The 17,941-nt window shown below is 41.8% G+C and overlaps 1 protein-coding gene across 2 annotated transcripts; it reads right to left on the bottom strand.

Annotated features, from left to right (window-relative positions):
- Positions 1-1,517: 1,517 nt before the first annotated feature.
- Positions 1,518-17,764, bottom strand: arrb1 (arrestin, beta 1; the record flags this gene model as incomplete). Of its 2 annotated transcripts, none has more annotated exons than XM_084558657.1 (16): positions 1,518-1,623; positions 4,186-4,228; positions 7,422-7,501; positions 7,608-7,631; positions 8,161-8,244; positions 8,355-8,492; positions 8,704-8,776; positions 9,398-9,482; positions 9,710-9,845; positions 10,025-10,092; positions 10,190-10,249; positions 11,328-11,524; positions 12,353-12,397; positions 12,498-12,558; positions 12,867-12,897; positions 17,745-17,764. In XM_084558657.1, 16 exons carry the CDS (start codon positions 17,762-17,764, stop codon positions 1,518-1,520), a joined length of 1,251 nt encoding a protein of 416 aa, XP_084414783.1. The 2 variants fall into 2 exon arrangements, with proteins under 2 accessions (XP_084414783.1, XP_084414784.1); XM_084558658.1 differs by having other exon boundaries at positions 4,186-4,234; positions 7,431-7,501.
- Between the last annotated feature and the right edge of the window lie 177 nt (positions 17,765-17,941).

Raw genomic sequence — 17,941 nt, 5'->3', positions numbered from 1 at the left:
CTGGACCTGGACCTGGACCTGAACCTGGACCTGGTTCTGGTTCTGGTTCTGGTTCTGGACCTGGACCTGAACCTGAACCTGGACCTGGACCTGGACCTGGTTCTGGTTCTGGACCTGAACCTGAACCTGGACCTTGACCTGGACCTGGATCTGGATCTGGACCTGGACCTGGACCTGGACCTGGTTCTGGTTCTGGACCTGAACCTGAACCTGGACCTGGTTCTGGTTCTGGACCTGGACCTGGACCTGAACCTGGACCTGAACCTGGACCTGGTTCTGGAACTGAACCTGGACCTTGACCTTGACCTGGACCTGGTTCTGGTTCTGGACCTGGACCTGGCGGCTCTGGACCTTGACCTGGATCTGAACCTGGACCTGGTTCTAGTGTTTTTATAATGAATCCTTATTGTCTCCAGGTGTGAAGGAAACTTCCTGGGGACAGGTGTTCAGATTAGATCTCAGACGTCTTCTCTAGGTAAAATGAGGACATGGTTGTCCTCTAAAGACTGTCCCTTTGTCCTTCAGTTGAATCCTGACCTGAAGAGGATCTGGATCTGGATCTGGATAACTGGTCTAGTTTTATTCTTCACTTTATTCAACTTAAACTACGTCTCAATAAAACTCAGCACGTCTTGTCTGTCTTTGTCTTTCTGGACAAACCATGACCTGGACGACTGAGATAAACACGTCTGATTGTTTCAACTAAAGACTTTTAATACTCAGATGTTTATAAATCCTTTTAACTGAATGTTAAATATGGAACTAAACACACGTCTCTGAATCCTCTGATCGTTAGTATTTGTCGTTTTTTGATGGAGACACGTTTCAGGAGGAAACAGTTGAAGTGATTCTGATTAACGTTGATATTTAAACTGTTTTCTTGGTTAATTGAGAGATAAAGTAGATCACGTGGCGTTTACTGAACCAGACAGGAACACGTTGAATACTGACAGATAAGATTTGACATAAATAAGTGAAACCAGGTGAACTCCTCCTCTAACACGCTGATTATTAATAAATCAGACTAAGTGTTGATGTATTTCATGCAACAGTTTCCTCTCAGGTTAAGGTCCTCTCGGTGAGTTGGGACGTCCTGCAGGTCAGTGTCCTCTCCGCCCTGATGTCCATGTCGTGGCTCTGGGGGTGGAGCTACTTCAGATCAACCAAGGTGTGGCAGTGTGGTTCTCTATGAAAAACCCTCTGATACAAAACATTAAAACTGATCTCACCACAGCTGGACTCCTGAAACACAGAGGCGTTGAAGGCATGCTACCGCCGGTCGGGTCGGTGTTCCCGCCGGCTGCTCCGTCTGAAAACTGGACGGATGTCAGTGGTGTTCTAGAGGATGAAGATGGACGAGCACACAAACACGGCACCACTCAGAGTTTAAAGGGTGTCCGGACAGGTTTGACCTACAGGTGACCTCCGTTAGCTCCACACTACAAACAGCAGTGAAACAAAAACAGCAGCAGCGGCAGCGGCGGCGGCGGCGGCGGTAATGTCGTCGCTCGTCGTCTTTATCTGTCGTTGAGGTTGGGCGACTCCGCCGGCTCCTCGTCCTCGTCCTCTTTGGCGCCAATGAGCCGCTGGCGGGCGAAGTCTTCAAAGATGATGTCGTCATCGCTGAGGAAGAGAGAAGGTCGTTAGAGGTCAGATGGATTCAAGGTCACAACCCGACCTCCACGGTGTCTTCACACTACGACCAGCAGAAGCTACGACTGTCATGGTCCATGTATCATATATTATCAGATATGGTACAATACTCTACTGACCACATGATGGCGCTGGTTAGTTATTATATCAGTGGCTGTGTTAGGTGAACGCCACAACAAACTATGAGTCTTTAAGATTTGAGGTTCAGACAAATTTGTTTGTTCAGAACTTTTTTGTCATATTGGAGAAGACAGAGCTCTGAATAGTAGATAAAGGTACAGGAAGAGTTAGCTTAGCATAACATCTTAAAACAAATGGAAACTATTAGAAAAAAAAAGTTCATCTAACTACCTCAAGTCTGACCTGAAGGGTTGAATATTTATGCACCTATCACTAATTTCCTATTAAATATTTTTAATTCATTTATGCAGTGTTGGGAGTAACGCGTTACCAAAGTAATGTAATTACTGTAATGTATTGCTTTTTGCTGTAACGAGGTAATGTAAGGCATTCCAAAAAAAAACTGGGTAATAATTGACTCGGTACAAAGGTCAGTACGCGTTACAATACATTTTAACCCGAAATTAAGTGTTGTTTTGTTTTTATACTATAACACCGCGAGATCAGCAGAGGAGAAAAATTTGCGCTGAAGCAGGCTCGACGTTGGACAGTACATTTTCGAGATGGACATACTCTCATTATTTTCAGTTTGTTAGAGACAAAGATACGAGGAGCACAGTAGTTAAGTGCACTTTATGTGCGAAACCAAAAGATCGATCTACGTCGCGAAATAGCACAAGTAATCCAACGAAACATTTAGAGCGGTGCCACGGTTTATATTAAGCTTTTGGTTTGTGCATATGTGTTGATGTTAAAGCAAGGTGTGAGACTAATACTGCCTGTCTACAGACGACATTTACAGCTTTTACAATGATAACACATGTAAAGGGGCGGGGCTTTGGTACCTTTCTCTTTCTCATTAAGGAAAATGTCGTCCATCAGTTATATGAAATGTTAAACATACAAACTTATTTTAAAAAAAATTCAGCATTCTGATTACCTTACAAAGATTGGGGAATTAAAGAAAAAATGTGATTGGATAATATTTTTTTTCCTGGTAGTCAGGAGGTTAACTTGCTTTTTTGACGTTTATTGACCTTAAGTTAGTTTTGCACTTATTGTTCCTACCTCATCTTCTCATTTAAATGCAGTTTCTTTTCTTTATTTTTTACATTCTTCTGTTGTTAGCCTTAAGCCTAGGAGCATAATAAGATACATTTAGAATAAGTATATATATATATATATGCAGTTATTTTGGTGAAAGTAACTTAAAAGTAATGCAGTAGTCGTGTAATGCCTTACAATTCAGAGACAGTAATATTATAATGTAACGAATTACTTTGAAATGACAGTAACAAGTAATACATAATGTATTACGTTGCCCAACACTGCATTTATGTTGTTTCACTGACCAGGAGTTCATGTGTTGATTTTATTCTGAACTACAGAGAAAACCTTTTTATCTTTTATACACAAAGCTGCTTAATCTGTGTATTAACTTATTCACTAAAGTGAGCCAATATTACATATCATGTCCTCCTTGTGTCCAGTATCTGCTGTGACCTCCTTGTCACTAAATGTTTCTGGTAACAGCTGATCAGTGGTCTACAGCAGCTTGGAGGAATTTTAGCCCATTCCTCAGAACAGAACCACTTCAGTTCTGAGATGTTGGTGGGTTTCCTCACATCAACTGCTTGCTTCAGGTCCTTCCACAACATTTCTATTGGATTAAGGTCAGGACTTTGACTTGGCCGTTCCTAAACATTCATCTTGTTCTTCTTTAACCGTTCTTTTGTAGAACCACTTGTGTTCTTGGTTCTCGTTGTCTTGCTGCATGACCCAGTTTCTCTTCACATTCAGCTCATGGACAGATGTCCTGACGTTTTCTTTTAGAGTTCACTGGTAGAATTCAGAATTCATTGGTCCATCAATGAGGACAAGCCGTCCTGGTCCAGATGCAGCAGGACAGGCCCAAACCAGGACCTTACCACCCCCATGGACCTCTGAACAGATGGACTCTGATTTGGCCTAAACCCTCTGATATGTAATATTGGCTCATTTCAGTCTAATATTTCTGTGTCATGTGTTTGGTTGGGTGGGAGTCACTTCCTGCAGATAACTGTAGATCAGTAGCTGGGTTACATCTCCTCATTATGTTTTTAATGACTGCAACAATCAATTCCTTTTTGTTGTGGATCATGAAATAATCAGTGAAATGCAGAGTTGCTGTTTAGTCGAGGCTCTGCTGACGGCAGAATGAGTTTCCAGTTTAAAGCCCATTTCCTGCAGCTCCCACAGCAGCAGCATTAAGACGCATTAACGCTGAGACTCTGGAGACGAGTCCATCACAGTTAATGGTTCAGCAGGCGGAGAGGAAACCCTCTCTGCTGTCAGGCTTATCGACGAGACCGTCAACCAGAGCAGAGCCAATCAGAGCTCAGAGTAGAGACAGGAAGAGAGGACGCTGCTTACTGTGTGTCAAACTCGATCAGGTTTGTGTCGATCGGAGCTTCATCTGCAGCTGAGACAGAGAGAGAGAGAAATAAGGAGGAGAGTCGTTTCAGAGCTGAAACTGATCTACATTAAATCATCACGTTGAGACAAACTCTTCACATCACTGATTCTAAAAGCTGTTCTGTAAAAGAACAGTTCATGTCGTCAGATTAATTCAACTGAGAAGTTTTATAAGGAACCTTAAACAAACAACGAACAGGCCTGGAACTTGTCTGAAACACAACCGAAACTTGAGTGGAACACGTCTCAAACATGAGTGAAATACGTCTGAAACACATCTGAAACATGAGTGGAACACGTCTGAAACGCGACTGAAACATGTCTGAAACATGTGTGACACACGTCTGAAACATGAGTGGAACCCGACTGAAACACGTCTGAAACATGAGTGGAACACGACTGAAACTTGTCTGAAACACAACAGAAACATGTCTGAAACACGACTGAAACACGTCTGAAACACGACTGAAACATGTCTGGAACACGACTGAAACACGTCTGAAACATGAGTGAAACTTGTCTGAAACACGTCTGAAACATGTCTGGAACACGACTGAAACATGTCTAAAACATGAGTGAAACTTGTCTGGAACACGACTGAAACACGTCTGAAACATGAGTGAAACTTGTCTGAAACACGTCTGAAACATGAGTGAAACTTGTCTGAAACACGACTGAAACTTGTCTGAAACATGTCTGAAACATGTCTGGAACATGTGTGACACACGTCTGAAACATGAGTGAAACTTGTCTGAAACACGTCTGAAACATGTCTGGAACACGACTGAAACACGTCTGAAACATGAGTGAAACTTGTCTGGAACACGACTGAAACACGTCTGAAACATGAGTGAAACTTGTCTGAAACACGTCTGAAACATGAGTGAAACTTGTCTGAAACACGACTAAAACACGTCTGAAACACGACTGAAACTTGTCTGGAACATGACTGAAACATGAGTGAAACATGAGTGAAACATGAGTGAAACTTGTCTGAAACACGACTGAAACACAACAAAAACACAACTGAAACATGTCTGGAACATGAGTGGAACATGACTGAAACACGTCTGAAACACATCTTAAACACATCTGAAACACGACTGAAACACGTCTGAAACATGAGTGAAACTTGTCTGAAACACGTCTGAAACATGTCTGGAACACGACTGAAACACGTCTGAAACATGAGTGAAACTTGTCTGAAACACGACTAAAACACGTCTGAAACACGACTGAAACTTGTCTGGAACATGACTGAAACATGAGTGAAACATGAGTGAAACTTGTCTGAAACACGACTGAAACACAACAAAAACACAACTGAAACATGTCTGGAACATGAGTGGAACATGACTGAAACTTGTCTAAAACACATCTTAAACACATCTGAAACATGTCTGAAACACGACTAAAATATGTCTGAAACACGTCTGAAATATGAGTGAAACTCGACTGAAACACGTCTGAAACATGAGTGGAACACGACTGAAACTTGTCTAAAACACATCTTAAACACATCTGAAACATGTCTGAAACATGTCTGAAACACGACTAAAATATGTCTGAAACACGTCTGAAACATGAGTGAAACTCGTCTGATACATGAGTGGAACACGACTGAAACACGACTGAAACATGTCTGAAACACGCCTGGAACATGTCTGAAACACAACAGAAACACGTCTGGAACATGTCTGAAACACAACGGAAACACAACAGAAACAGGACTGAAACACGTCTGAAACTTGTCTGAAACAAGTCTGAAACACGACTGAAACACGTCTGAAACTTGAGTGGAACACGCCTGAATCATCTGAAACATGAGTGAAACACAACGGAAACACGTCTGAAACATGTCTGGAACACGTTTGAAACATGTCTGAAACTTGAGTGGAACACGTCTGAAACATGAGTGAAACATGTCTGAAACACATCTGTAACACGTCTGAAACACGTCTGAAACATCAGTGAAACTTCTCTGAAACACGTCTGAAACACGTCTGAAACAGAACGGAAACATGTCTGAAACACAACTGAAATATGTCTGAAACTTGTCTGAAACACGACTGAAATATGTCTGAAACTTGTCTGAAACATGACTGAATCATGTGAAACATGAGTGGAAAACGTCTGAAACTTGTCTGACACACGTCTGAAACACAACTGAAACTTGAGTGAAACACGTCTGAAACTTGTCTGAAACACAACAAAAACACGACTGAAACTTGTCTGGAACACAACAGAAACACGTCTGAAACACTTTTGAAGCACGTCTGAAACACGTCTGAAACATGAGTGAAACTCGTCTGAAACATGTCTGAAACACGACTAAAATATGTCTGAAACACGTCTGAAACATGAGTGGAACACGACTGAAACACGACTGAAACATGTCTGAAACACGTCTGGAACATGTCTGAAACACAACGGAAACAGGACTGAAACACGTCTGAAACTTGAGTGGAACACAACGGAAACACGTCTGAAACATGTCTGAAACATGTCTGAAACTTGAGTGGAACACATCTGAAACATGAGTGAAACATGTCTGAAACACGACTGAAACATGTCTGAAACTTGAGTGGAACACGTCTGAAACATGAGTGAAACATGTCTGAAACACATCTGTAACACGTCTGAAACACGACTGAAATATGTCTGAAACATGTCTGAAACATGTCTGAAACACGACTAAAATATGTCTGAAACACGTCTGAAACATGAGTGAAACTCGTCTGAAACATGAGTGAAACTCGACTGAAACACGTCTGAAACACATCTGTAACACGTCTGAAACACGACTGAAATATGTCTGAAACTTGTCTGAAACACGACTGAAACACAACTGAAACTTGAGTGAAACACGTCTGAAACTTGTCTGGAACACAACAAAAACACGTCCGAAACACGTCTGAAACATGAGTGGAACACGTCTGAAACATGAGTGGAACACGTCTGAAACAGAACGGAAACATGTCTGAAACACGACTGAATCATGTGAAACATGAGTGGAACACGTCTGAAACTTGTCTGACACACGTCTGAAACACAACTGAAACATGAGTGGAACACGTCTGAAACTTGTCTGACACACGTCTGAAACACAACTGAAACATGAGTGGAACACGTCTGAAACATGAATGAAACACAACAGAAACACGTCTGAAACACGTCTGAAACATGAGTGGAACACGTCTGACCGTCTCTGTAGATGGATTCCTCTAAAGGCTTCGGGTGCATTAACGTGAAGGGAAGCTCCACGGAGACGTCACTGAAACAGAAACAGCTTCATTAACGCAGTGATGAAGGTTGTTGTTGTGACACGTTCAGGTGACCTTTGTAAATCTCAGTGTTTGTGACAGATGGTGAAAGGTTACCTCGCTGCCAGATCTCCCAGGAGCCTGGAACAAAAACCATCCACAGCAGAGTCAGTACTGGACTCATTTACTCTGGGTCATCTTCATCATCATCATCTTCATCATCATCATCATCACCATCATCATCATCATCATCATCATCATCATCATCATCACCACCACCACCATCATCATCACCATCACCATCATCACCATCATCATCATCATCACCATCACCATCATCACCATCATCATCATCATCATCATCACCATCACCATCATCACCATCATCATCATCATCATCATCATCACCACCACCACCATCATCATCCTCATCATCATCACCATCATCATCACCATCATCATCATCATCATCACCAGCTTTAACCCATCTGATCGTCAGTCTTAGTCTCAGTCTTAGTCTTAGTCTCAGTCTCAGTCTTAATCTCAGTCTCAGTCTCAGTCTTAGTCTTAGTCTCAGTCTCAGTCTTAGTCTCAGTCTCAGTCTCAGCTTCTCATCCTGATGAATAAAGTCTCTGAGGACGACATGTTGTCTTAAAGCTGAAGGACTCACCCTCCACGGGACACAACCAGCTTCACTTTGACCTTGTAGGACACGATGATGCCGAGGATCTCCTTATTGGCTCCTTCTCTCAACCTGCAGGACACAACGTTTACAGTCAGATTGTCTATGATCGTCTCTGATCGTCTATGGTCGTCTCTGATCGTCTCAGATTGTCTCCGATCGTCTCTGACTTCTGTACTCACAGAGTGCTGGAGGCCAGGTTGGTGTCCTCATGTTTCAGCTTCCCGTCCAGAGCGAGGCCTCGTTTCTCTCGGTTGTTAGCCAGAAACGGAGTGAGGGTGAAAACTTTACAGAAAGTTGAACTGGGAGCCACGACGTCACTGAGAAGAACATTTAAAAATGAAAAGACACAAGAGACAAAGAGATTACCAGGATCAGAACCCATCCTCTAAACCAGAGGTCCTGATCCACGTCCATCTGTCTGGACTCATTTAAGAGTTTTAATCACAGTGAAGTCGACCTTTCAGATATAAAAATAAAACCAGGTCAGACTGAGTTGGACCAGATGTTTAGTGAGACGTTCAGACTCACTCTGACTCCTCAGTGGCCACCGGACATTTATACTGAGCCGTGTTGAACAGGCAGATGTCTGCGTACTGTCGCACTGTGGAAACACAACGGACAGGTTCATCAGTTCATTCATCAGTTCATTCATCAGTTCATTCATCAGTTCATTCATCAGTTCATTCATCGGTTCATTCATCAGTTCATCAGTTCGTTCATCAGTTCATTCATCAGTTCATTCATCAGTTCATTTATCAGTTCATTCATCAGTTCATTCATCAGTTCATTCATCAGTTCATCAGTTCATTCATCAGTTCATTCATCAGTTCATTTATCAGTTCATTCATCAATTCATCAGTTCATTCATCAGTTCATTTATCAGTTCATTCATCAGTTCATTCATCAGTTCATCAGTTCATTCATCAGTTCATTCATCAGTTCATTTATCAGTTCATTCATCAATTCATCAGTTCATTCATCAGTTCATTTATCAGTTCATTTATCAGTTCATTCATCAGTTCATTCATCAGTTCATCAGTTCATTCATCAGTTCATTCATCAGTTCATTTATCAGTTCATTCATCAGTTCATCAGTTCATTCATCAGTTCATTCATCAGTTCATTTATCAGTTCATTCATCAGTTCATTCATCAGTTCATTCATCAGTTCATTCATCAGTTCATTCATTCTTTAGATAACAGGACACAGAGCCATGAAGAACCTGAGATCTTCATCTTCTTCACGGTTTTGTTGGTGTTGTTGGTGACGTGGACGTTGACGCTGATGGGCTCGCCGTGGTAATAGATCTGGAACAGAACCAGGACAGAACCGGGACAGAACCGGGACAGAACCACAGAGGTCAGAACTATTACAGAACTATTATCACTAGAACAGGATCAGGAGTTAGACTCAGAGATGAAGCTTTTCATTTATTAGATCTTTATTAGACTGACGATCCTGGTCTTCATCAACAAACAGGTGTGTGTTCAGGTGTGTGTTCAGGTGTGTGTTCAGGTGTGTGTTCAGGTGTTACCTCCTTGTCCAGCGAGGCCTCCAGGTGCAGGGGTTTGTCCGACATCAGGAACTGTCTGGTGGTCTCGGCCGTGGGCTGAGGACCAGGTTTCTCTGGAGCGTACTGGACCTTCCTGATCACCAGACGCACCGAGTTCCTGCAACAACAACAACATTTAGTCTGAACGTCAGAGCTGAGGATTCCCTGACACATTTAAATGAATTCTGGATTATTCTGGTCCTGCGGTGCAGACCTGAGCAGAGAGCTGTGAATGACTGAGTGATTTGACTTTCATCCATAATTCATCCCTTCATTCTGCAGAAGACTCACTTTTACCTTTTGTGAATCTTTTCTTCAACATTTTCTGCACAGAAAGCTTTGACTTCAAAGTCGACTCCACAGGCCTGAGAGAGGAGAGTCAGGTTTCAGGTCTGAAGTGCTGGTTTCTTTAAATACATTTAGGTTGTTACTGAGGTTCCCTGGATTGAATCAAGTCTTTACCTTCCCAGTATCCTCTGGTCCCGGCTGCAAAGTGACAGAGCACGGCAGGTTCAGAGGAATCTGAAAACACGTGAATTAAAAAACCTGAAACATTTAGAGAGTAACGGTTTAAAACATCTGCTGGTTTGAAACTAAAAGAAATCTACACAGGACGGTGCTGCTGCCAAACATCAGTCGACAAAGAGAACCTCATCAAACACACAAGACGCAAATATTAGACTAAAATGAGCCTATATTACATATCAGAGAGGTGCTCCTCTAGGATTACGAGTTAATTTCAAAGTCAAAGGAGAGTCTGTCTGTCCAGAAGTGTTTGGAGCTGAATCTGAAGAGAAACTGGGTCATGCAGCAAGACAACGAGCCCAAGAACACAAGTGGTTCTACAAAAGAACGGTTAAAGAAGAACAAGATGAATGTTTAGGAACGGCCAAGTCAAAGTCCTGACCTTAATCCAATAGAAATGTTGTGGAAGGACCTGAAGCAAGCAGTTGATGTGAGGAAACCCACCAACATCTCAGAACTGAAGTGGTTCTGTTCTGAGGAATGGGCTAAAATTCCTCCAAGCTGCTGTAGACCACTGATCAGCAGTTACTGGAAACATTTAGTTACAAGGAGGTCACAGCAGATACTGGAGACAAGGAGGACATGATATGTAATATTGGCTCACTTTAGTCTCATGGTTCTGGTTCATGTGTTCATTGGGTTCTTTGTTGACTTTCAGGATGTTTTGATTCATTTTTATGTAGAAAAGTAGAACCTTCTGAAGAACTCTAAAACTTTTAAATGGGACTGTTTTAAATATTTATAACTTGTTCCCTATTATTGGGTTCTTTTTCTACTTGCTGCTGTTCTTCCAGTTAGATGCCAAATTGTATTTTGTTGTGTATGTGCTATAGTCAATGATATGAATCTAATCTAAAATCAAAGTCTAAACCACAGCTGCTAATGGTGTTAATGGAAAGTTAAGTGTTTGTTGTTCTTCCTCTTTCTCTGGCTGATGAGGTAAACACCCGTCCGCCCTCATCCCGTCTGTTCCTTTGTTGTGTTCCTCTTTATAAAGTCTGATATTTTAGATTATGTTGTGTTGAGAATCTGACTCAGTGTTGGTTCATGTTCTGGGATCCGGTGACCTCGGTACCTCGAAGGTGAAGGGGTAGGCGTGTTCTCCCAGCTTTTTAATCAGGCGCTCCTGAAGACGAGTCAGACTCTTTTTCTCTTCGGGCAGCGGAGGAAACGCTTGGACATTCGCCACGAACAGGTCCTTCCGAAACGTCAACCCCAGGACGTCCAAATCCTCGCGGCCGTAACGAAACGCACAAGTCAGCGTCACAAACACTGAAAGAAAAAAAAAAGAATAAAATCAAACTAGCATCAGGTCTGTGGAGTCTCAGTCGGCCAGGTCATTAAAGAACAAGCTGAAACTAAATCATCTGAACTTCATCATCATTTATAAAATCCAAACTTCACAAAGAAAATCACATCTAGTTCGAGGATCAGCTGCTTCCCTCTGCTTCCAGTCTTCATGCTAAGCTAAGCTAAACCTTTGCTGGACATCCTTCTTTATTCAGAGACTCTATACAAGAGGACCAGTGTCATACAGAACCATCCTCTGTTCTTCTGTCAGGAGACGTCACTGAGTCACTTTAGGTTCAGAGTCTCCTCCTCAGTGATTTCTTCTTCTGTGGTAATCCCCTATATATTCCTTTTGCTCCTTCTACCTGTCATCCTGAGGGAGAGGTGGGTGTCACGTTTGTAATCACAGTTGAGTATATTCTTGTTTTAATCATCTGTTTCTGCCTCACAATGCAAAGATTGTGATATGTTGGTAAAGCTTTTAAAGAGTCTCTGTCTTTAAAGTTGTGTGAAATCAAACTTCCACCTTAATGCACATAGGACCAGTCAGAATAAATGAATAAATCACAGGTACACAAAGGTTTAATAGAAAAAGAACAGAGGCTCCAGGACGCTTCCCTGAGGAACGCCACAAAAGATGATTAATCTCAAATAAATAATAGAACTTTTTCATTCATGAAAATCTGAGCTGATTTATTTGAAATGACAGAATAACATCATTATTTGATTAAAAACAATAACTAAGCCAAAGTCAAAGCCTTTACGCTAAAAGATGCGTCATATATAACACTTTTATTTAAATCATCGTACCTTTCCTCTCCTTCAGGTACTCTGGGTCGATCAGAACGACGCCATCTTCAACGAGAAGAATCAGAGAAAGTCAACAAACACCGACCGACCACAGAAGAGAGATGAGCGAGAAGGATTTAGAGTAAATGAGTCAAACCGATCTCACCGACGGGCTCCACCAAGTCCACGTGGTCCACAAAGTCCCTCTTCCCCAGGTAGACGGTGAGCTGAGGGATGAACACAGCTGTCAATCGATCTGAGACGTTACTGATGTACTTATTATTTATTTATTCCCATGAAAACGTCTCTTATTACTGTTGCGACAGTCGACTAATATCAGATTATTAATCTACTTGATGAGACACATCCTGGTTCTACAGGTGAACTTTTAATGTGATCGATTTTACCTCTTGTTGTGGAGATTAGAATTATATAGATAAAAATAAAGTAGGTCTGTTTCTGTGTGAAAGTAACTTCCTGTCAGATGATGAAGAAGAAGAAGAGGAAGAAGAAGAAGAAGACAAGGACGACTCACCTTTCCATTAGGACTGGCTTTCTTAAAAACTCTGAAAACAGAGAAAAGAAAATCACTTTTGAATGAACTTTATGAATGAATAATAATAATAATAATAATAATAATAATAATAATACATTTCATTTACAGGTGCCTTTCAAAACACTCAAGGACACTGTACAAAGTAAGACAGGGTTTAAAATACATAACAGAAATCAAAAGCATTCAAAAAATACAAGTAAGAGACTGAAAAGAAAAGATAATGAATGAATCATTTGTTCATCATCATCATCGTCATTCACCCTCTGGACCCAACGTGACTGACTCAATGAATTCATTTAGTTTCTAATAAAGTTTCAACATTAAAATGTAAAAAACATTTGTTATTGTTTCAGAAGAAACTATAAAAATACAAAGTTAATTCGTCTCATTAATGGATGGTTGAGTCTGACCCTCCCAAACAAACAAAGTGTCAATCATCCATTAGCTTCCTGTCCTGATGAAGCCCCGCCCTCCTCTCTGTGTTCTTGTGCTCATAAATTAGCCGAGGCGGCTCCATTAGCGTTGAGCTTCCTCCTGAATGGATCTTCATCAATCAGCAGCATTAGGACGCCGTTTTACAGGAAACCGCCGGGGCCCCTGGGAGCCCGCCATCGTCTCTGCAATTAGTCCAATTAAAGCTTAACACGGAGCAGCTCTGCATCTCAAACCTCAAATCAACCAGAACTGCTGCAGGAAAACATCCACTGCTAAACAGAGCTAATGTTTCTGTCACCGTTCACACTGAAGACAATTAAGGTCCAATTATTTTCCATCAATCAGAACGAACTGATGAGTGAATCATCAAGACAGAAGGGACAAGAAAAGAGGCTGAAAGCTTCGCTGACAGGAAGTCATAAACACCATTAAAGATTCATTCAGACAGAAGAGCTGATGTAGAACGTGAGAACAGAGCCCAGAGATAAAGATGGACTCTTAGGAACAGCAGCAACAACATGATGGGAGTTAACGACCGTCATAAATCTGATCTGAGACCACAGACGTCAGCGTGAGATTCATCGTCCTCAAGAGTCAGGAACAGATCGGAATTGGAATTAGTATTAGTATTAGTAGTAGTAGTGGTAGTAGTAGTATTAGTATTAGTATTATTATTAGTAGAAGATGTAAACTCAGGTCAAAGAACAGTTGAAGGCCGACTGTTAACGTTTAGACGTTATTTAGATATTTCTACAACCATAAATAATTCAGCTCTGCTCTGAGTTTTTCAGTTTTCCTCTTTCCTCTGGTGTTTCATCAGGTTTCAGGTTGAATATCGAAAGGAGACGAAGCTGAAGATACTTGATTCATTAGAACGATTAAAACAGAAAGATGACGTGTCTACAAGTTAGAGACCCTGACGCACCAAACCAACATCACCCCCTCAACAGAGACCGACTCTGACGTCTCCTGGACCAAAACGTTGCACCTGAATGCACCACAAAGAATCCTAGTCAAGCTATGAAGCAACTGTTAGCTAGGAGGCTAGGAAGAGCTACTGTTAGCTAAGAGGCTAGGAAGAGCTGCTGTTAGCTAAGAGGCTAGGAAGAGCTGCTGTTAGCTGGGAGAGGTCTGATAGTGTATGACACCAGTAAAACCAAAGCAGACATGAACACATGGACCAGGTGTGTTCAGACCTCACATCATCATCTGATCTCACCTGTCCATCTCTAAGTTCATGTGTTCACACCTGGTGTCTCCACATGTGTCCATGTCATGATTTATGATCTGAGGACTGACACGAAGGACAATAAGGACGGAAACGTTAAATGGTTTTAAATTTAAATATAAAACGTCAACATGTCTCAGTGTCTTTGTCTCATGTTTTTGTCTCATGTTTTTGTCTCAGTGTCTTTGTCTCAGTGTCTTTGTCTCATGTTTTTGTCTCAGTGTCTTTGTCTCATGTATTTGTCTCAGTGTCTTTGTCTCAGTGTCTTTGTCTCATGTATTTGTCTCAGTGTCTTTGTCTCAGTGTCTTTGTCTCAGTGTCTTTGTGCAGAGGTATTTCTTCTCTGTGGATCGATGGACTCTAACTGTCTGATCAATATGTGATGGACTGAAGAGCGAGGACTTCCCCCGACACCAGATCATCTGCTCTCCCTCCATCAACCGACCCATCCATGGTCTGATTCTCAAACTCTGGGTCGAGTCCTGGCAGACCTGGTCTCAGAGCTGGACTCAGAGCTGGACTCAGACCTGGTCTCAGAGCTGGACTCAGAGCTGGACTCAGACCTGGACTCAGACCTGGTCTCAGAGCTGGACTCAGACCTGGACTCAGACCTGGTCTCAGACCTGGACTCAGAGCTGGACTCAGACCTGGTCTCAGACCTGGTCTCAGAGCTGGTCTCAGACCTGGTCTCAGAGCTCACACTCATCGTTGACACTTTTATTAACAACAAACTGAGTCTGAGAGGAAATTAAGAGTGAACATAAAATAAAGAGCTGATCCAGAGTTGGCTGCTCTACTGAAGGATTTACTGCTAATGAGCTAATGCTAGCATGCTAACACCTCACTGAAGAGCTACGACGACAGAAAACAAGATTACTGATGAATTTATTTCATTTTTGACTCAAATGTGAGAACCAAGCTCCAGGACGGTTTCATTGAGGAGCTGTGGTTCGTACAGACACATGTTTATTAATTAAGATCCACTTTATGCTAATTGTTGTTTTTTATCCTTGAAAAGTTTATTTAGTTTTTATTGTTGGATTCATGAAGGTCTGTCTAGAAATAAAAAAAACCTGAATCTTTAAAAACAACCCATAAATCTGTGATGATCAAATTAAACAAGAAAAGAAACACATTTAATATTAAATTAAGACAAAATAACTTTAATTCATCTTAGTTCTGTAGAGTTTAGTTTGTGTCATCCATTAAATGTTAAGTAACGCTGAGGTGTTTGTTTAAATACTGTTTTGTAGAATCTGTTTTTTTTTGTTTTGCTACAAGGATCCAAATAAACCGTGAGCATGTTAGCATGCTGCTAATGTTAGCATTTAGCCTCACAGCGCTGCTAGCATTGCTAATGTTGAGACACTCCTGTTTTTATTGGGTGAAGGTGGAGGAACCAGAGTCTGTTCACTGCTGTAGTTTAACGCGTCAGGCTTTAATGTTCCTCTTTTATTATTTTATTTCATGAAGTTAAATGAGTCAAAGAACGAACCAGTAAAATAAACTAGATGTTGATGTCAGATGTTCCTCTGCGGCTCAGAGTGTGTTGTGTTGCTGGAGGAGGAGTGTGAGCTGCTCTGTATGTCGGTCCGACCTCGGTCCACTCGTTAATATTCTCCTGACGCTTCACACTCGGATCATTCAGCCTGAAAACACTCAGGAACTGAAACCAGCTCCACCAACGTCACGCCGAGCTTTAAAAGAACAAGTTCAGTGTTTGACCAGGAAACTCCTCAGGAAGGAACCGGACGCCATCTTTAAACCCGTCTTAATAAACGTCAGACACGTTAGTTCTCCTGCTGCCGTGAAACAAAAAACATTCAGACTGAAGAGAATCTGAAAAACCAAACAGGAACAAATAAGCCCCGCCCACTGGCCCTGGTTCTGGTTCTGGTCCTGGTTCTGCTTCTGCTCCTGGTCCTGGTTCTGGTCCTGGTTCTGGTATCTATTTTATTTATTTACAGACACTTTTGACTGAAAGTTTGAAGAAGAAGAAGAAGAAGGACGTCTGTAATAGAAACTGTATTTAATAAAGTTTTAACTGTCAGGTCACATGGGTCAATAAATCAATATTTTAGTTGATTCATTGATTCTAATGATTCTTTGTTTCAGTCATTTTTGTGCTAAGATGCTAACGTAGCACACTGTTGGTCGTTTCAGTTCAGCCAAACTTTGAAGACGTCAGATTTTTGTTTCTGTTTCTTGTTAATTAATTATTAATCTCCTAAATCAGCTGATCAGTCGACACATGACACCTGTGCCTCCACCTGGTCTCACCTGGTCTCACCTGGTCTCACCTGTCCATCTACCTGGTCTTAATATAAATGTGTCTCCACATGCGTCCCCAGCCAGCACTTGAGATCTGATCTCAGTTTGTGTGTCTGTAAATCAGCAGCGCCATCATGTGGTCAGTAGAATATTGTAGCAGCTGCTGTCTCTAATGGATCTCTACCTACCGCTGGATCAGAACCATCAACAGCTGCTGGTTGACTTGGAGACATGATCCAGATGTTGGAACAAGATGGAAAGACTCTCACATATTAACGTCTATTTTTTCTGTTTTGTGTTAACAGATAATAAATTATTTTACTTTTTTTTTTTTTTACACTTTAACGTCTAAAAATGTTTCGACAGGTTTTAAACAACGAAGCTGCGACGCATTAAAGGAACGTTGTTCACTCATCGTTCTTTTTCGTCTACTTCCTGTTTTTCTACTTCCTGTACGACTTTTATTAGTTGAAGCTAACGATGCTAACGTCGTAAACTGAAGCTGTTTGTTGACGCTGAGATAATCGATCAATGATCAACGATTAGTTTGTTCTTGGATCATTCACATTAATCTTGTCTGCAGCCGCTCAGTTAAAGCTCAGCTCCTCCTTCCTCCACAGTAACAGTCTGACGATGATATTACAGTATCTGAGCTAGTAACTAGTAATCTGATTACTCTCATTACATGTTTCCTGTTCGCCTTGGCTGTCAAAATAAAAGTAACGTTTAACAGTCTGCAGCTCAGACACGTCTCTCACACACACACACACCAACACACAATGTTATGTAACGTTACAACACACACACACACACACACAGGCCCACACACACACGCACACACAGACACACACACACAGACACACACACACAGACACACACCTTTCACAATGACCAGCAGGAAGGAGATGAACATTAAATCTCACCTGGTTCCTTTATCTCCCATCCTGACGACGCTGACGAGGCGACAGCTTCTGGACGGAGAGATGATGGAGGAGGAAGAGGAGGAGGAAGAGGAGGAGGAGGAGGAGGAGGAGGATGGAGGGATGCCGTCACCGTGGAAACTGAGGCAGGATGTTTCTCTCTCTCTCTCAGGAAGCCGTCGTCATGCCGTCAGATTCTC

The sequence above is a fragment of the Chelon labrosus genome, assembly GCF_963514085.1.
Source record: "Chelon labrosus genome assembly, chromosome: 13".
Classification (NCBI taxonomy): Eukaryota; Metazoa; Chordata; class Actinopteri; order Mugiliformes; family Mugilidae; genus Chelon; species Chelon labrosus.
This window is presented reverse-complemented; position numbering and strand designations above follow the sequence as displayed.